We start from the raw sequence: 19803 nt of genomic DNA, 5'->3' as shown, positions 1-19803 counted from the left end.
CTTAACATGTTCTCCATGGACAAAAGTCCTTTCAAAGCAAATGTCAGAATGAAGCGATTATCTTAAGGTCCAAAAAGATTAGTTCGTTAGTTATAACTCGAAAGAATGAAAAAAGAAAATTAGAATTTGAAACTTTTAAAATGTGGAAACAATTATCATCTTGTGGTAAGAAAATACACTAATTCGAATTTTTCTCTAACCGATATTATTGAGGTTCTGATCTAAATCAAGTGCTGCAATTTTCTTCCCGCAGGCCAATTTACCGAACATCAATTCCGTGGGTATTGCATTGGGTGTGATGAGTTTATACCTTCGTTGAGCTGATACTCCAGTTCGCAAGTTAATGTCTAACGAATTAGCCCTCGAGGTGTTTCAAGTAGATTTTGATTCTGACGATTTATTGGAACCTTTTTATTTTCTGGTTAAATTATTTTGATCGTCGAATTTTTTAATTGTCAAATTGCTATTCAACCTCATCCATCGAGATTCATAATATGGGTTAAGTTATTTCTTCAGATTTTCTCATCAAAACAAAAGTTTTGCTCTTTTCGCTTGAAATTTAACTTAATTGTAATTTAACTTTTCGAAAATCAACTTGTAATTAAGTAAATTGTTCATTTAACTCATTCTTTCAATATTAAACAACAATTAGAAGAGAGTTTGTATTCTATTGTCCTATGGAAGAGAGAAAGTTGGATGTTCGAAATCTTATTAGTTAATGAAAATTCGATATTTTGTTTAGTTCAACAATCTGACGATTTAATTGTTTTATTTAATTCGTTGATTAACGCGGGCAAATTGACGACCGTCCTTTTATTTTTCTTGATTGCTGTTAATTAAACACAGAAATTGGATTTACACGCGACTTGTATCATTATAAAAGGAAGATAAAGAATCTTAAAAGCGTTTTTCTTTCCATAGGCTTGTATAAAATCCTTATACTAATTAACGGTGATTAAACTAATTCTCACAATTATTTTCTCTTTTTTAGTTTTGTCTCTCTAAATAATCATCGCAACAAAATTGTTAAACATTTATCAGAAATAATGATGTTTTTGCGAGTGAGAGAGAGAGGAGAGAGAAATAGGAAGATAGAAATAGACAGAGAGAGAGAGGAGAGAGAGAGAGAGAGGTGTTGATGAAAGAAATTAAATTCTTGTTGATTGTCATTGGCTCCGATAGAAAGATGAATGATTGAGTAGATTTGCCAAAAATAACGAAGTGTATGATTGTTCACCTTAAAACATACAAACACAATTAGAAAAAGAAATTTAAATTGTCTCATCAAATTGATTTGTTTTTCTTGATAAATCATTTGCTTTACACAAAGTGATAGATCCCAATTAGTGTAACACTAGTTAAGCAGAAAAAAATGAAATCATTTTAATTAAGGACGCGCTCCAAAAAAGATGAGATAGAGAGAGAGAGTTGGTAATTCTTTGAATGTTGATTTGTTTAACTTCTGGTTGTTGTTGTTGTTGTTGTTGATAAAGGTAATTATTGGTGTTATTGTTGACGTTGTAGTGTTAATTGTTGTGGTGGTGGTTTTGGTGTGTAATTTTTTTAGATTTAGTTGTTTTTTAATTTCATTTGTTTTGCTGGTTTTCTTTTGTTTTGTTGTTGTTGTTTTTGTTGATAAGGTTGATTTTATATTATTTGTTTTTAGTTGGTTAATTTGTGACTTTTTCAACTTCTTTAGAAGAAATTATTTCTTGATTTTTTATATTGATTGGAGGTGGATTGTTGGTACTATTTTCCACCAATGTTGATGATGTTGCCTCCTTGTTTGAGAGTCTTTGCTTGTTATTTGAGTTTCGATTAGATGTGTTACCATCTCTTGGTTGTGATCGCCTATTATCCATCATACCACCGGAAAATCTTCTACCAGATCCTCCACGAGATCGAGAATTACGAGATCTTTCATTTCCACCTCCCCCGCTTCCACCGCCACCACCAGCTTCTCTACCACTATTGTTACCTCTATCATGATTGGTTCCACCCCCACCACCTCCTCCACGATTTCCTCTATCAGTTCTATCTCCCCTGTCATTGATCCTTTGACCACGTGGACCTCGTCCACTTGTATCTCCGGTTACTACATAAGTGCCGATATCACCGCCACCAGTCCTGTTTACTGTTCCAGTACCAGGTAATGAGGTGGGTTGAGATGAAGCAGCATTGGATGATGAAGAGTGTGGCACATCTCGGTTACGCAATTGTAGAAAAATTTCTAATTTCTCTTTTCTGAATTTTTCCATCTCTAAAAGATGTGAAAGATGATAATCCAACAAAATTTTTGCATTCGCAATCGATTCTGTGGTTCCAACAAAAACGAATGGTACATTTTCTCGAGGTGGCTCATTTTCACTATCACCTTCAACCTTAACCCGAACAACACCAGATTTATCAACAATCTCCTGGATAACTTTACCATTACGTCCAATTACTTTACCAACTAAACTTCGAGGTACTTCGATAGCTTTCTCAGCATATTCCAAGATGTTTCGAGCTTTCCGACATGCTTCCGAAGAGTTTCCCCTTATTCTGTGTGTACAAAAATGTAAAGAGAGACAGCGAGAGAAAGAGACAGAGGGAGACAGAGGGAAAAAAAGAAAGAGAAACAAAAAAATTAGTAAGATAAAATATTTGAGTCAGCGTACTGAGAGAGAGAGAGAGACAAATCAAAGGAAGCATGTTAAAAATAGAGTAACTATCAAGAGAAATTGTTAGGGCAAAAAGAATGGAAAAAAGTCATGGTCCCCTCAACACCCTATGAGTATTTTGCATCTTCTAATTTTCGCCTTCGCAAAGACGACGATGCTAAACAACAACAAGAGGAAGAGAAAAAATTTTCTATGCAAAAGTATGAATATTTAGAAGAATAAAGCAACAATTGAACCATATCACAGTCTGATGATAACTTGAGAGACAAAACTAACCAAACATTAGAATAATTAGATGGTAATTATAAGAATAGATTGACAATCGACGATGGTTAACAAAAAATCTATTAAGAAAAATAATCAACAAGTTAATTTCTCATCTTTCATTGAATTTGGACTTTTGATGAAGCGAAAGAAAAAAAGTTCTCCTCTTTCCTTCCGAAGGTGTAACTAACATCAGAGACTTTGTAGAATCACAACAACGACAAACAAAAAACGAAGAAGCAAAAATCAACAAATGTTAAAAGCTAATTAGAAATTTGACGCTATCAGTTAATAGAGTAATTAAGCAAAACACAAGTGAATATCTGATTAAAAAGGATGAGAAAAATATGATATACAAAAGATTGAAGAGATTCGATAAGAGATTGAAACCAAAAAAGAAGATGAGAAACACAGAGAGAGAGGGAGAGAGAGAGAGAGAGATATGAAAGATAGTGATAGTTGTGATCGATTATTAATTTGTCTGTGATTGGTGATTGTTTTCTTGATTGTGTTGGTAAATTGTTGATGATTATCAAATGAGAAGAAGAGGTTAAAGGTGTTAACAAGACTTACTTAAAAGTACAACTATTTTCATCCAGTTCAATGGAAACAATACTTTCGACTTTCCTAGCGTTTTGGATGTTCGCTCCATGACTACCAATAGCCAGACCCATGAGATGACTTGCGACCGTGAATTCATCTACATAACAATTGGATTGACCACTAGAATATGGATGACCGGTTGAACCATAAGATGAATTGTAGCCACTACCTTTAGAAGATTCCAATTGTTTGGCTGCTTCCTCTTTCTTAGCGATTATAATCATCTTCTGTTTAAGATTTCGAAAATGCATATCACTGAGCATATTGGCTCTCTTTTTCATCGAAATAATCGCCAGACTTTTATCCTTTGGAGCATAACCAATTGCAATTAATACCTGTTTAGTTTCATCATATCTCACTACGATAGCTTCTATGTATTGCTTAAAGTATTTATGAGCTTCTGGTCTATTAATCCAGTTGTAATTGGTTGTTGTAGATTTAAGATCATCCGGTATAGGTATCTCAATCTTGAAAAACGGGTTTAAGGTTAAACAAGGATTCGGGTTTTTGAATCTAATCCTTTCAGAAGGTACTATCTCTGAGTAAGTACTTCCTTGACTCTGACTACCCGATTCACAGTTAGTTGATGAGGGTGAATTACTGTTGATAGATTGATATTCCACAACGTGAAAATCTCCTTTGATCATCTTAACGGTGGCTCGCCACCACCCACACTGTTCACCTTCATTGCTACTTGTTAATACTTCTACTTCCATGTTTTCAGTTATAGGTGCCATCTCTGAACCGTTACCACTGTCATTTGACCCATTGTCCAGATAATTGGTTGGAGGGGGAAGTCTTATCCTATTTATGGGAAATTCACTTTGTGGCTGCCAATCATTTTCAAAGGCTAAAGTGATCATGGTTTTGCAACTCGATGGACTATTACTTTCTGCTAGGTGTGTGTACAACAATTTATATATAAGTATATTAGTAATTGTGAGTGTGTGAGAAAGAAAAACATAGAGATAGAAAATGGGAGAGAAAAAAAAATAGAAAATAGATAGTATGAAAAAAAAAAGAAAGAGAGAAAGAGAAACATAGAAAGGGTAGAAAGAGCAAGAGAAAGAGAGAGAGAAAGTACATAAAATGAGAAGATTATTACTCACCATCATTTGTTAAATTAGAAATGTTTTCATGTACATCAACTATAAAGGCTTTGTAAAAAGCTCCATTATCACCTCGGACCTCGACGATACCCTCTTTCAACAGGTCAGATTCCATATTGAAAAGGAAGCGAATGAAACAAAAAAAAACGTGTGAGAAAAAAAATCTAGAGAAATGAGAAAAAAACAAAGAGCGACTTGAATTTAAGTGAGAAGAGTTTAGTTAGAATAAAATTCGACGGCGTCGCCACCGTCGTTTTCTTTTCCATTTCTCTTTCTTTTTTCACTTTTTCTTCTCCTTCTTTTTCTCTTTCTTTTTGGCGAAGATGATTCTCTTTTTTTTCTTACACTTTAATTTCATTTTTTCTATTGATTATTGTCTAATTAGTGGTCGAATTGGAATAATTAACTGGTCTCATCAAATGGAGAAAAAGATTCGATCTGAGACAATTGAGTTTTTTCTGTTTTCTTTCAATTTTCTCTTTTCACTTGATTGTGTTTCTTTTAGTTGATTTGGTTAATTTTTCTTTATTCTAATTAAGTTTTCAAGTTTAAACTGAAATTTTTTGTTTCATTTTTTATTGAGATTCAATTGTTTCATTGGAAATTTTGATTCGATTCGTTTTGTTCAGATGAGATTCTTGTTATTAAGCCGGTGAATTTAATGCAACTTGAATTTTTCGCCGGCGGCTCCGGTTTTTAACCGGCTTATTGTTTGGCTTAGAATTTGCGGCTTTTGGGTCTTTTTGTTTTCTTTTTCACACCGGTAAACCGATTGTTGTACTTTCTGTACATTAGACTTGATCGGTTGATTTTTCGAAGTGACCTGTCAATACAATTTTCTTTCCCTTTCGCATTTTAATTCAGTTTACAATTTAAGCGACTTTTCTTAATTTTCTTTCAATTCTTCGAGTTAATCAAGAAATCAGAGAAGAAAAAAGAAAAGAAAATCACTTCAAACAATTACCAATATTCTCCAATTTCAAACGATGAAAAATATAAAACAATCTCAAGTTAATTAAGGAGAAAAAAAATCAAAGAAATTAATAAATTGTAACAATTAGAATAGAAAATTTTCCCTCGCACCAATAGATGTCACTAGTGGTTCCATTTCCTCAATGATGAAAATTAGAAAGTTGATCAAGATTAATTGTCTTGTTTTTCCTAAAAGTATAAATTTTAGCTTGATTTTTATCTTCCCTTCCATAAGTTCAGCTTAATTACAATCCATTTTAAATCAGTTAAATAGTTCCAACTCATTAATAACCAAAAAAAAAGATGAAGAAGAAATTAAAATGATAATCTCTCAGCCTTTGGCCTTTTCCAACTTTTTAATCCCAAAGACTAATAAGATTTTCACTTTTTCCCCAGCAAAAAGTAACCCAAACTAATTCACATCCCAATAATCCAATTCCAAAGAAATGTTAATCACAATTTAGATTTAAAATTGACAAAAATTAAAGTCGAAGGAGCAAAAAAAATCAAATCACAAAAACGAAGAAAAAAAAAGTTTTTCATTTAGTTGAAATTTCGATCGCCAGATGTCACTAGTGAGATGGTTACTTTTCCATTTAAATTTCGTCTCAATTAACATTTGTCACTATGATCAATTTGCTCTGAAATTGATATTAATCTCAAACAATTTAATAACAAATTAATAATTCTACCCTCAATTAGCATCCACTCAAGTGATTTAATTAATAAAACATAAAAGACAATCTCTTCTCCATGAGAGAGTACACAAACAAGAAAAGTAATCAAAGTCTCCCAAAATTAATCTAATTTGATTTGTATCAGAAAAATTGTGATGACCGTTAATTGTCAACAATCAAAGTAAAAAGGAAAAAATAATTAATCTCATCTCATCTATATAACCCTGGATATCTTTCAATATCTTACTATTTATAAACCCATAGATCCTTAAGTAAAGATAACAGATCCATGTGGATTGTGTGTTTTATTTTAATTTAGTGATTAACTTTTGAATCAACGCCATCACCATCATCATCATCATCATCATCCTCATCTTCATCATCAATTATAATCAATAATATTTTATATCAATGATATAATAATAATCACAGTGATCATCATCATCATCATCATCATCATTTCTCCTCCCAAATCTTAATACTCTGCATATAACAAAAATGATTGTTTCCAATTTTTTAACATCATTCTAATAACTTATCACTTCACTGATTGTTTACTTAATTAAACATTATCATAAACAATATCATCATCCTCATCCTCATCATCTCTACATCATCATCATTAATATATTAACATTATAACTACTATTATATTATTTATATATCTACTTAATTGTTAAACATTTTGCTCCATGTTTACATTAACCAATTGACTGACAATTTTTATCTTAAAAACAGTTAACAAAAACTTAAAACTTTTTCCCCAATAATTTAATGTTTAAACAATTATCATCAAATAATAATCATGATAATATCTCCAAATCATAATCAACTACAATTAATAAAAAACAAATCAAAGACAGAAGAAGAAGAAGAAAAAAAACCAAAACAACTACAACAATTAACTTATAATATATATAAATTATAAGAGAAAAATATAAATATAAATATAAATATAATTCCTAATAAATTAACATAATTCTGTTCTTTTAATCAATAATAATAATAATAATATAAATTTCAATTCTAACACAATCAACTAATAATCAACTTCTAAACAACAACAATCAATTTTATGTCCTTCATTTTGTTTACCTAACCATTAATAACCCAAACTCCTAACTATATATAAATTGTATTGATAATATTATAACAATAACCAGAAAAAGGCAAAAACAATAACCCAAACATTGAATATCATTAAGATTAGTATATGAAAAACTAATGATAATCTTAATTTTTAGAGAAAAAAAAAGAAAACTAATCAATTATAAATTCCTCTCGATTATGATTACTAACAAGAGTAACTAAATCTAATAATAAATCAATGAACTTTGATTTTATTTGAATAATTTTAACAAGGGAGGAGATGAAGATGATGATGATGATGATGATGATGATGATGAAGAAGAGAACAAAAAAGAGAGAGAGAGAAGACAAAAAAGATGGAGAAAGACAGAGAAAGAGCAAAGAAAATTAGTAAAAGAGAAGAAGAAAAAATAAGAAACGAAGAGAGAGCGAGTGAGTAAGTGAGAGAGAAAAGAAAATTGAAGAGAAAAGAATTAATTTTCTTTCTCTCTCTCTCTCTTCATCCTCATCCTCATCATCTTCATCTTTCATCTTTCATCTTCTTCTTCTTCTTTACCAATAACCAAATATTTCCGGTATCTCTTTACATTTTAAGGGAAAAATGCGAAAAAGAGTCAAAACCTAAAACCAGTTTTTCTCTTCTCTTTCTTATCATCTTATCTTCTCTCTCTTTTTCCTTCTGTTTTTCTTAATTATTAATCAATGACATTGTATTATTAGGATTAACAACAATTAATTTTAATGGTCACGGTCAACCAGGTTAATTTTAATCATCATATTAATCAATTGATTTCTTTAGTTTTTACAATTTCTCTCATTATTTACACATCCGTTAATAATAAATCATTGACATATCAACAGGGCTTCACAATTGAATTAATGTTATATTTGATTTCTGATTTGTGTTTAAACAATCAACTGATTATATTTTGCTCTTTAACAATAACAATTAATTATTCACAATTTACATATTAAATACATTGTTGATTGTTAATTTATTGGTGTTTCTCATTTTCACTTTGTTTTTTTTTCTTGCTAGTTTATTGTTACCTTTTTAAAGTTAATTGTTATCCTTCAGAAAAATCAATTGATTCCGATTTTATTTTCAACAATTAAATGTTACAATTATTGTATTTGCTTTAGTTAATTATTATTATCATTGTATTTAAAAGTTAATTGTATTCTCGATTGATATTATTATTTATCATTATTATCATTTAATTATCAATATCCTTCCCTGTTAGTTAACAATTGAATTGGTTTTAATTGTTATTATTATTATTATTAATATTATGCCTTAATTGGGCTTAATTTAACCTTTTAATTTGATTTAATCCTTTTGTTAATGATAATCATAATTGACTGACCATTGGTCATCCATTAATTTTCATTCAATAGTAATAGCTAATTTATTGTCTTAATTGTTGATCACATCTATTCAATTTGATTTAGTTATTTAAGGTTCAACTGTTTTAATTGTGATTTACCAATTGTTGCACCAATCAATCGGAGATAGAGAGACAAATTTATTAATTGTCTCACCTTATTTAAGCTAATTGTTCAATCAAATATTGGTGACTGTTATTTGATTGATTGTTTTACATTGATAATTGATTGTAATTGTCCTTTAACACACCAAATAGCAACAATTAGTTTTAACAAGATAATTGAAAATCAAGTTAATCAATAAGGAAATGATTACAATTAGAGACAATAATCAATTCTAATTGTAGTAGTGTTTTTTTTTCTGTTTTCAATTAATTAACTTTAATTCTTGTAAAATGAAAATACAATAAATTGTTACTCTTTATGAATACTAATTGTTTGGGAGAGTGACATTAACAGCTCAATAACAACAACAACAATTAAAACTAATCAACTGATCAATATCGCGAAATCAAATCACTTTTATCAGAAACAATTAATTATAAACTTATGATTACTTTAAATTATCTTGATCTTAATTGTTTTTCCCCCCCTCCTAAAAACAAAACTAAATCAACTAATCAATAATTTTAATCATTTCCCAATAAACTTAAATTGTTGCTTGTCACCAATATTTATAATAACTTTGATTACAGTTGATAAATGAAGTTAATTGTTAAACAGTACTTACTTTTAATTAACGTTGTTGTTGTTGTTTTAATTGTTTCTGATATATATCTTAACACAGCAAAAAATTATAACCTAAATATCAAGTTGATATCAACAATTTAAATTGATTGTTGATTAACATACAAAACTAATCATAATAATAATAAATATCCCACCCAATCAATATAACAACATAATATGTATACACGAAACTTGTTTATCAGTTAATTGTTGTCAATCAACTGATAGCCCATCATCTTAAATATTAAATTGTCAGTCGTAATTGTTGATTAATAAGGAAAGAAGAAGAAAAATTTTCTAGTTAAATTAATTGTATCCAATGATTTAGAGAAAGTAATTAAATAAATTGTCAATGAGGAGAGACACATATTGAATTTTGTATTGAAAACTGTTTATTGTTTATTTTAATTTAATTGTAATTTGCATCATTATATTTGTCATCATCAAAAAAGTGGGTGGCGATGAAAGGGTTGAGAGAGAGAGAGAGAGAGAGAGTCATTATAATAATACAATTAATTAATCATTAATGATATAATTAAATAATCAGATTGGAAAAACAAAAAGTTTTCCCGACAATCAAAAAAGTAGAGGAACACAAAATGAAGGGTTAAATTGTATTGATTATATCAAATCAATGAAAGATGATGATGGTTGATGAGAGAGAGAGACAGAGAGGGAGAGATGAGTGTGTGAAATTGGAGGGTGGGTGGTGGTGTTAGTGTGGTGGTGGTGGAGGGAAGGGAGGAGGAAGAGGAGGAGGAGGAGAGACTGGATAAAGAGGAGGAGGAAAATATCAAGATGAAGATGAAGATTATGATAATGGGAGAGAGTGAGAAAGAGAGAGAGAGGTGTGTGGATGATGAGAATGATGATGATTCGGATGAAAAGTGAAGCGGCAAGAAAAAAATTACGTCGACATGAAATGAGATTTAATTAATTGTTGTAAATTTGAATGAAAATTAAATAGTTATCATTGATAATATAAATGAAGAGAGAGAGAGAGAGAGAGAAGGGGAAAGTTATCCAAGGCGAAAGTTAATTGCAACAACAATTTGATGGTAATCAATTGTTTCTGTTAATTGTTGTCTTCGTTGTCGTTGATGATGATATTATGTTGATGATTATTGATGATTTGTTGTAGTAAAAACTTTTTGATTATCTTTTTGTTGCAATTTAGTTATTTTTTTGGTTGATTTGGTTACGATGTTGTTGATGATGATGAAAGGCAAGAGCAAAAAACAAGTTAATTGCTGATGATGATTGTTTGGTGTAGTAAATTTTGATTGTTGGTGAATTTAAATAAATGAAGAAAAAGATGAAAGAGAGAGAGAGAGAAAGGAAGATGATGAGATATCATCTTCATCATCAAGTTGATCATCATCTAATCATCACTATTAATCAACATTTAATCAACATGTTAACAAGTTATCACTCGAAGTCAATTAAATTTGTTGTTTAGTTTTAATATAAAAAAATTGCTAATTGAATGAAATGTTGATTGTAATCATGATGATGGTGATGATGATTATTATTATTGTGATAATTATGATTACAGGTTGATTGTTGTGATGATTTTCATTGATGAGGTAAAATCTATTTTGTGTCTGTATAATAATAATTTTGAATATAAAAAATTTAAATTGTTTGATCACCACCAGTCAATCAATTGTAATTAAGGGAATTAAGGTAAGCATTTAAACATCAGCATAAATATAATAGTTATCATTATAATTATAATGATGATGAAGATGATGATGAGATGATAGATGATGAAGATAAATGAGGAAACAGAATGAGAGAGAGGAGAGGGAGAGGGAGGTGTAGGTGGAGGGAGAAGGCAACTGGTTAATTGTTGTTGATGATCAATGAAAATAAAAAAATTATCATTGATTATAATCATTAAGAGCATTAAAAGCATTTATCATTATTATCATTAAAGTTAACGCTTTTGTTGCATTGTTGATCAGTCAATCAATATCAATTAATATAAAATTGTTGATAATAATTATTGATAATTTAAAACACTCACTCATAATGATAGCAAAAAAAATGAGATGAAATTTTCTGAGGTAATAATGATGATGAAGATGCTGATGGCGAGTGAATGAGTGTGAGAGAGACTGAGATAATTAGAAAGAGAGAGAGAGCTGATAAATCCAAGGCTTTAATTGTGAGTAAATTAAACATTTCGCGTTGTTGTCGATTGTTGTTGATTGTTGTTGATTGTTGTGTCTTTTTAACGTTTCACTGGACGAGTTGCATATAAAATACCAGAGTAGATGATATTATTTACTTTCATACTCAATAACATTGAATTATTATTATTATTTGTCTCGAGGTTTTGATTATTTGAGGCGAGATTATTTATATGATTGTGAAGGACACTTAATCCGTTACCGTTTTTGGCTTCTAAGTTGATGGCTTCAGCTTGAGCTTGAGCTGAAGCGAAGCCGAGAAGTTGACCGAAAGAAAGAGAGTTTATTGAGTTATCTTCTTCGTCTTCCCCTGATGATCCTGAACCACAATCATCCATTGGAATACTTTCACTTTGATTTGTGTTCATCCTCGAATGTTGTTGTCCACTTCCTTGGCGACCATTATGATTATTGTTGTTTAAATTATTGAGATTAACACCGTTCATTAAGTGACGATTAACAAGTGAAAGAGGTGATGATGATGATGAGTTTTTCACATTTCGGTGGGATGATGATGAAGGTCCATTAAGTCCAGAATGGGCACTAGAATTATTGTTATTATTAATTGACGGTTTTGTTTCAAGATTAAGAGCTTCGGCCTGAGCTTGAGCTTGAGCTTGGGCTTGAGCTGATGCTAAGGCTAATAAAGGTTGGATGGAAAGAGGATGAATTGATGAAACATTATCATCTTCATCACCTGATGAACCTGAACCACAATCACCACTTCCTCCTCCTCCTCCTCCTCCACTTCCACCGACACTTCGTGAACTTGTTCCCATTCCTAAACTTGTTGATCTATTTCCATGTCCATTGTTATTATTATTATTACTATTAACACTTTGACCACTTATACCATTAATAAGATGACGATTAACAAGTGAAAGAGCAGATGATGAACTAAGATGATGAAGTGATGGAGTTGATACACTTCGATGAGATGATGATGCCGATGGTCCAGCCCCAGAAGATGGGCCACCATTATAACCACTTGGACCAACACTCAATCCACTCAATCCACTGACACTCATTCCGACACTTGGTCCAGCTAAACCTTCATTTGATCCTCCACCTGATCCTCCTGATCCTCCCGCACCTACAGGAGATCCGATCATATCTGAATAATGTCCATATGATGATCGACGACCTTCACGTCGATTACCATCAATTGCTTGTTGTAACTCATCAGGAGACGATAAATGTTCCTTCTCACATTCGTAGGGATACAAATACTTCATATATTGTGTTCGAAGGGTAAAAGCGGCACTTGTGATGGAAGAAGGTAAATTTAACCCTTTGGTTATTTCTCTCCAAATTTTTTTGTTAATAACTTCAACTAATCCTCCTCGGGCGACCACTAGTCGATAAAGTTCATATAGATCAAGAACTTGTTTCGCCATAATTGGAATCCTATTAACAGGAGTTCCTATCATCAAAAAAAAACGCAAACACACAAACACAATCAAAGAAGCAAAAAGAGAGAGAAAAAAAAGAAAAGAAAGAAAAGAAAGAGAAATATAGAAAATTAAAACAACAATTAAAACGAAATAAAATCAACATAATCAAGTCAATATCTAATTATTATCACATCATCGCAAGAGAGAGAGAGAGAGAGAGAGATACTCAGGTAGAAGGAGAAGAAAAATTCTCAGAAGAAAAAACGAAATCATGAAGAAAAAAGAAAAAAAGAAATAAATTAATTTTCTCCTATCACAAATATATCTGTTTCCATTTCGTTATCATTATGATTATATTTTAATCATTATAATGATTATGATGATGGTAATGAATGATTTGATGATGAGGATGAAAAAAAGATGAGAGAGAGAGAGAGAGGCAGAAAGTAAAACATGCATCATTAATCAACAATGTCAGTTTGTTTTGATTAACTATTTAATTGCTTAGAATTTTAAAATACAACAATTTAATAATTTTTTCATTATGAGTTTTTATATTTGTGGAGAGAAGAAGAAAAAAAAGTTTTTTTTTCTGAAGAAAAGATTCATTTTTTTTTTCTTCTTCTAGAGAGACAAAAATTTCTCAGAACTTATCATTTATGCGTTGGTCGATTATTATTATTATTAGTTAGCAGAATGAGTTTTTACTTCTTCATCTTCTCTCTCTCTCACTCTCTTTCTTTTACAAGGATGATGATGATGATGATAATGAGGAAAGGATAAGGACTACATTACTTTAGAGCTAAACTGATAGGCTAATTCACAGCGAGATACAATTATCTCGGTAATAGCAAAAATAGATTTTTTTTTGCAAGAAGATGAGGGATGAGGATGAAAACGAAGAGTCGAGGAGACGAAGATGATGATTATATTGAAAGGAAGACGGAGAGAGAGAGAGAGAAATTTTGTAAAACAGAAAAATCCAATAAACATCTCAAGATGTTGAGAGAGAGAGGGAGAAAAGGAGAGAGATGATGATGATGATGATAAAATGAGAGAAAGATATAGAGAGTGAGAGAGTGAGAGAGAGATGAAAATATAGGAGGAGAGAGGCGGTTATCGGGCGTGTCTAAGATTCGCTGGAATCTTGTTTCTTGCGAAAAAGTAAAAACAGAAGGAGAGAGAGAGAGAAAAGTGAAAAAAAAGATGATGATGAAAACGATGATGAAGATAAAAAAGATATTGGAAAAAAAGACTCACCTCTTTGTTGCATGAAAGCAAACAGGTCGTTTAAAAACGATCGACGATCCGGATGATCACTTAAATCGTAGAGCTGCTTAAATTGCTCCTCGTATGAATAACCTTTTAGATCGTTGACCAAATAGTTGGCACCAGATTCCTCATCGGATTCGCATCCCTCCATTGGGAGAGATGGACACGGCGGTTTTTTTCTCCGAATTTTGAACAAAAAATAAAACGAAAGAAAAGTTTTTTAATTTCGACGAGAGAGAGAGAGAAACAAAACAAAACAAAAAGAAGAAAAAAAAAGTTTTGTTTGTTGTTCTTCTTCACGTTGTTGATTTGTTGTGATGATGATGATGATGAAGAAAAATTTGAAGTTAATGGTTGAACATTAGAAACAAAAATGAACGAAATAGGAGAAAGATGATGAAAATAAGTGAGTAGGAAGATAAGGGGGAGAGAGAACGATAGAGTGAAAGGGAAGTAAGAAGGTGTCACCACCTATCGATAATCATTCTTTCCAATATTAAGACAGAGAGAGAGAGAGTGAGAGAGACCAGAGGATTAGAATTTCAAATTTTTGAATGAGAAGATGAGATTAAGCTAATCTGTTTATCTTATAACTATACCACCTGAACTTAGAGTTAATACCATTGAGAGTCCATAGGTAAGGGCAGTTAATCCGTTACCATTATAAATGATTAACATTTTTTTTTACATTCTTGTTAATCCATAAAAATCATTTTCGCATCAATTATATTGCAACATCTCAATTAAGATTTTGATTGTAATCTATTTATCTGATCTTGTTTGGTGTTGATACATTTTGATTGGAAAATTGTTGTAATTGTGTCAATTTATGATGAAAATGTGTTTAATTAATTGTAACAATTAACTTGTTTCTGTGGTTTTTTTTGTTTCGGTTTCCGGTTTTGTTGTTGTTGTTGTTGTTGTTGAGATGGATTAACCATTGAAAGTGGATTAAGCTTATTGATGATTAACATTGAACACCAACATTAAGTTTGTTTTAATTGATTTCATTGTTTATAATCAGTTGGTTTAAATGTGTGACACGAGTTAACAATTAGTTAATTTGGAGGAAAAAAACAACGAGTAATTAATAAAATTTATGTCTCATTGCGTTATAATTGTGTCATTAGTTTTTGATGAGAAATAAGAAATTAAAGTTCTTTTCCATTAACTAATTTTTTAAACCAATTTGATTAATCTGAATTATGGTGAGTTTTTTAGATAAGATTATCTAATCATCACTACAATTAGATTAATTGTTGGTTATTTGAAAAGCACATTGGAAGCTACGGCAAAAGGTTAATGGAAAAGGTAAAGCTCGGTTATTTTTCGCAATCAGCTGACAATTAACTGACCAGCTGATATTTTAACCAACATTCACCGAGTTTAATTCGGTTTTTCAGTTAATGGAAAAGCCCTTAAATTAACAAAAAATTAAATTGTTGATGATCAAATTGATGATCATAATAAATGATGAGGTAAGAAAAGGTGAAAAATGAGATTTAATTGTTGTAAATTGTGATTGGAAAATTAGATTTACTTTTCATTGATTGTGGTAAAAAAAAAGATGAGAAAATTGTCTCAAGTGATTAACTTAATTGTAACAATTTGATGGTGCACAATTGTTGATTTGTCTTCGTTGATTGTTAGGTTGATCGTTGTTGCTGATTCGTTGATTTTATTATGATGGTTTTTGGTGAATTTAAATAAATGAAGAAAAAGATGAAAGAGAGAGAGAGAGAGAGAGAGAGAGAGAGAGAGAGAGAGAGAGAGAGAGAGAGAGGAAAAAGATGATGAGATATCATCTTCATCATCAAGTTGATCATCATCTAATCATCACTATTAATCAACATTTAATCAACATGTTAACAAGTTATCACTCGAAGTCAATTAAATTTGTTGTTTAGTTTTAATATAAAAAAAATTGCTAATTGAATGAAATGTTGATTGTAATCATGACGATGATGATGATGATGGTGATGATTATTATTATTATTGTGATAATTATGATTACAGGTTGATTGTTGTGATGATTTTCATTGATGAGGTAAAATCTATTTTGTGTCTGTATAATAATAATTTTGAATATAAAAAATTTAAATTGTTTGATCACCACCAGTCAATCAATTGTAATTAAGGGAATTAAGGTAAGCATTTAAACATCAGCATAATGATAATAACGATCCTTCAAACCAATGGTCAAACTTGTTTACGGGCAAATGTAAATGCAAAAGTTTCTAGTCAATTTAAGGCTAAGCTTTTTTCTTGTTCAAATGGTCATTTGGTCACTTTGTAAATAATACAATTTACGAAACCAGAGCAATAAACATTGATTGTTTCTCTCTGTAAAAAAACATTAGGCTTGAGTTTTTCGATGAAAAATTTTTGAGGTAATAATGATTATAAAGATGACGGTGAGTGAGCGAGATAATTAGAAAGAGAGAGAGAGAGCTGATAAATCCAAGGCTTTAATTGTGAGTAAATTAAACATTTCGCGTTGTTGTCGATTGTTGCTGATTGTTGTTGATTGTTGTGTCTTTTTAACGTTTCACTGGTCGTTCTGCATATAAAATACCAGAGTAAATGATATTATTTACTTTCATGCTGAGAAGCAATGAATCACTTAACCCGTTACCGTTTTTGGCCTCGAAGTTAATGGCTTCAGCTTGAGCTTGAGCTGAAGTTATGCCGAGAAGTTGACCGATAGAAAGAGGGTTTACAAAGTTCTCTTCTTCCCCTGATGAACCCCCATCGTCCATGTCCATTCTTATATGTTGTTGTCCACTACCTTGGCGACCATTGTTATGATTTTTACTGATATTGTTAAGATTTACACCGTTTATTAAGTGACGATTAACAAGTGAAAGAGGTGATGATGATAAGCTGTTCACATTTCGGTGGGATGATGATGAAGGTCCATTAAGTCCAGAATGGGCACTTGAGTTGTTATTATTAATTGACGGTTTTGTTTCAAGATTAAGAGCTTCGGCCTGAGCTTGAGCTTGAGCTTGGGCTTGGGCTTGAGCTGATGCTAAGGCTAATAAAGGTTGGATGGAAAGAGGATGAATTGATGAAACATTATCATCTTCATCACCTGATGAACCTGAACCACAATCACCACTTCCTCCTCCTCCTCCTCCTCCACCGACACTTCGTGAACTTGTTCCCATTCCTAAACTTGTTGATCTATTTCCATGTCCATTGTTATTATTATTATTATTATTACTATTAACACTTTGACCACTTATACCATTAATAAGATGACGATTAACAAGTGAAAGAGCAGATGATGAACTAAGATGATGAAGTGATGGAGTTGATACACTTCGATGAGATGATGATGCTGATGGTCCAGCCCCAGAAGATGGGCCACCATTATAACCACTTGGACCAACACTCAATCCACTGACACTCATTCCGACACTTGGTCCAGCTAAACCTTCATTTGATCCTCCACCTGATCCTCCTGATCCTCCAGCACCTACAGGAGATCCGATCATATCTGAATAATGTCCATATGATGATCGACGACCTTCACGTCGATTACCATCAATTGCTTGTTGTAACTCATCAGGAGACGATAAATGTTCCTTCTCACATTCGTAGGGATACAAATACTTCATATATTGTGTTCGAAGGGTAAAAGCGGCACTTGTGATGGAAGAAGGTAAATTTAACCCTTTGGTTATTTCTCTCCAAATTTTCTTATTAATTACCTCTACTAATCCTCCTCGAGCGACCACTAATCGATAAAGTTCATAAATATCAAGAACTTGTTTCGCCATAATTGGAATCCTATTAACAGGAGTTCCTATCACCAAAAAAAACACAAACACAGAAGAGAGAGAGAGAGAGAGAGAGAGAGAAAAGTGAAAAAAAAGATGATGATGAAAACGATGATGAAGATAAAAAAGATATTGGAAAAAAAGAATTTCTAATCAATTATAATAATCGATAAATTAAACTTACCTCTTTGTTGCATAAAAGAGAAAAGGTCATTTAAAAACGAACGACGATCCGGATGGTCACTTAAATCGTAAAGTTGCTTAAACTGTTCCTCATAAGAATAACCTTGTTGACCATTTACATTTTCGGCACTGACCAAGTAGTTTGATTCGTCATCAGATTCGCATCCCTCCATCGGGAGAGATGGACACGGTGGTTTTTTTCTACGAATTTTGAACAAAAAAATAACTAAAAGAAAAAAACTATAAAGAAGTTGGAGTTGTGTTTCTTTTAAACTGAACAATTTGCAATGAAACGAAATAGCAAAAAGATGATGAGAATAAGTGAGCAGGAAGATAAAGAGAAAGAGGCAGAAAGAAAGAAAGAATGAGAGATAGAGAGCAAAAAAGAGGGAGAAAAAGAGTGAAAAGAAAAGTGAGAAGGGGTCACCATCTATCGATGATCATTTCCGATATTTGAAGGAGGGAAAAAAAAGAAAAAGAGTAAAAACAACAAGGATTGAGAAAAAAAAATTCTCTTCTAAAAGATTAACCTAATCCCTTTAATCTCATAAGAAACCACCTTGAGATCCAATTAATCCTTCATTAGAATCATGATGATTATCTTTTCCATCGCCATCAACCAACCAATTAAACAATAATCTAATCAAGTGATATCACTTTCGATTATCATTTATTAATTTAAACTGAAGAAAGAAGAAGAAAAAAATTATGTCAATCAATTTATCGTAACAATCAATAAATCAATCAATCATTTGCTAATCCTCGAGATGGACATAAAATGACATAAACACACACACCGACGATGCTCATCCTTTAAATGTATTAATCTAATAATATAATGAAATGATAATATCATTTTTTGATAATAAATATTAATGGTTAATGATTCCAAATCCTTAATTGCAGTTAAAAGGTAACAACAGGTAGGTAAACAATCAATAAATAATCTTATTTATATATATACGATAATCAAAAGTATCTTTTATAAGAAAAAAAGACATAAAGAAAACACCATTGAGAAATCAAATTGTGAATCAATGGCGAAACAATTTAATGATAATGATTAAAGATTAAATTGTCATCGTTTCTTTAAAACAATTGAAATACAAAAGTTTTTGATACTCGGTGAACCATTAACATCATATTCACTTCACACACTCATCACTTATTGTTACTCATCTTGTTTATCACCCACCTGTGTCATTTTTTTCATCATCATCATCTTCATCTTCATCTTCATCTTCATCTATATATCTATTGCTTACAGACTAGTTTTCCCGCATCAGTAAGTTTATCCCCTCAGGGTGTATAAACATATTCCCATTGATAGATTACATGAAATAATAATAATGATGTGTGATTAGTTGATTATAATTTAGTTTGTCATGGTTCCTGTGATACAATAACAACCTGTTGATAATAATGATCATATTAGTTTTTTTTTCCTGATTTAATATTATATTCATATGAAAGTTTATTATA

General features: G+C 31.1%; 3 protein-coding genes across 4 annotated transcripts; all 3 read right to left on the bottom strand.

The window, feature by feature from the left end:
* Positions 1–1270: 1270 nt before the first annotated feature.
* Positions 1271–4843, bottom strand: LOC128389013 (fragile X messenger ribonucleoprotein 1 homolog B-like). 2 transcript variants are annotated; one of them, XM_053348519.1, is made up of 3 exons: positions 4640–4843; positions 3501–4425; positions 1271–2544 (listed from the first exon to the last, which is right to left on the bottom strand). In XM_053348519.1, the coding sequence occupies exons 1-3, from the start codon at positions 4752–4754 to the stop codon at positions 1671–1673; spliced, it is 1914 nt and encodes a 637-aa protein (XP_053204494.1). In that variant the 5' UTR covers positions 4755–4843; the 3' UTR covers positions 1271–1670. The 2 variants fall into 2 exon arrangements, with proteins under 2 accessions (XP_053204494.1, XP_053204496.1); XM_053348521.1 differs by having other exon boundaries at positions 3501–4422.
* Positions 4844–10084: 5241 nt separating this feature from the next.
* LOC128388922 (uncharacterized protein DDB_G0283357-like) lies at positions 10085–15689 on the bottom strand. The gene is made up of 2 exons (XM_053348392.1): positions 14342–15689; positions 10085–13110 (listed from the first exon to the last, which is right to left on the bottom strand). The coding sequence occupies exons 1-2, from the start codon at positions 14502–14504 to the stop codon at positions 11729–11731; spliced, it is 1545 nt and encodes a 514-aa protein (XP_053204367.1). The 5' UTR covers positions 14505–15689; the 3' UTR covers positions 10085–11728.
* Positions 15690–15837: 148 nt separating this feature from the next.
* LOC128388923 (trithorax group protein osa-like) lies at positions 15838–18675 on the bottom strand. The gene is made up of 2 exons (XM_053348393.1): positions 18323–18675; positions 15838–18164 (listed from the first exon to the last, which is right to left on the bottom strand). Exons 1-2 carry the CDS (start codon positions 18492–18494, stop codon positions 16894–16896), a joined length of 1443 nt encoding a protein of 480 aa, XP_053204368.1. The 5' UTR covers positions 18495–18675; the 3' UTR covers positions 15838–16893.
* Between the last annotated feature and the right edge of the window lie 1128 nt (positions 18676–19803).

The sequence above is a fragment of the Panonychus citri genome, unplaced genomic scaffold, assembly GCF_014898815.1.
Source record: "Panonychus citri isolate SS breed McGregor unplaced genomic scaffold, ASM1489881v1 Contig00104, whole genome shotgun sequence".
NCBI lineage: Eukaryota > Metazoa > Arthropoda > Arachnida > Trombidiformes > Tetranychidae > Panonychus > Panonychus citri.
The sequence above is the reverse complement of the archived record's forward strand: the minus strand, read 5'-3'. Positions and strand labels throughout refer to the sequence as shown.

What these genes read in the sequence shown, in the direction of transcription:
- LOC128389013 (XM_053348519.1), bottom strand. Translation starts at nt 4,754, where the DNA reads ATGGAATCTGACCTGTTGAAAGAGGGTATCGTCGAGGTCCGAGGTGAT. An exon ending in TTCTAATTTAACAAATGATG is followed by an intron (nt 4,426 to 4,639) that starts GTGAGTAATAAT and finishes ACACACACCTAG; the next exon opens with CAGAAAGTAATAGTCCATCG. An exon ending in GAAAATAGTTGTACTTTTAA is followed by an intron (nt 2,545 to 3,500) that starts GTAAGTCTTGTT and finishes TTGTACACACAG; the next exon opens with AATAAGGGGAAACTCTTCGG.
- LOC128388923 (XM_053348393.1), bottom strand. Translation starts at nt 18,494, where the DNA reads ATGGAGGGATGCGAATCTGATGACGAATCAAACTACTTGGTCAGTGCC. An exon ending in CTCTTTTATGCAACAAAGAG is followed by an intron (nt 18,165 to 18,322) that starts GTAAGTTTAATT and finishes TTTTGGTGATAG; the next exon opens with GAACTCCTGTTAATAGGATT.
- LOC128388922 (XM_053348392.1), bottom strand. Translation starts at nt 14,504, where the DNA reads ATGGAGGGATGCGAATCCGATGAGGAATCTGGTGCCAACTATTTGGTC. An exon ending in TGCTTTCATGCAACAAAGAG is followed by an intron (nt 13,111 to 14,341) that starts GTGAGTCTTTTT and finishes TTTTGATGATAG; the next exon opens with GAACTCCTGTTAATAGGATT.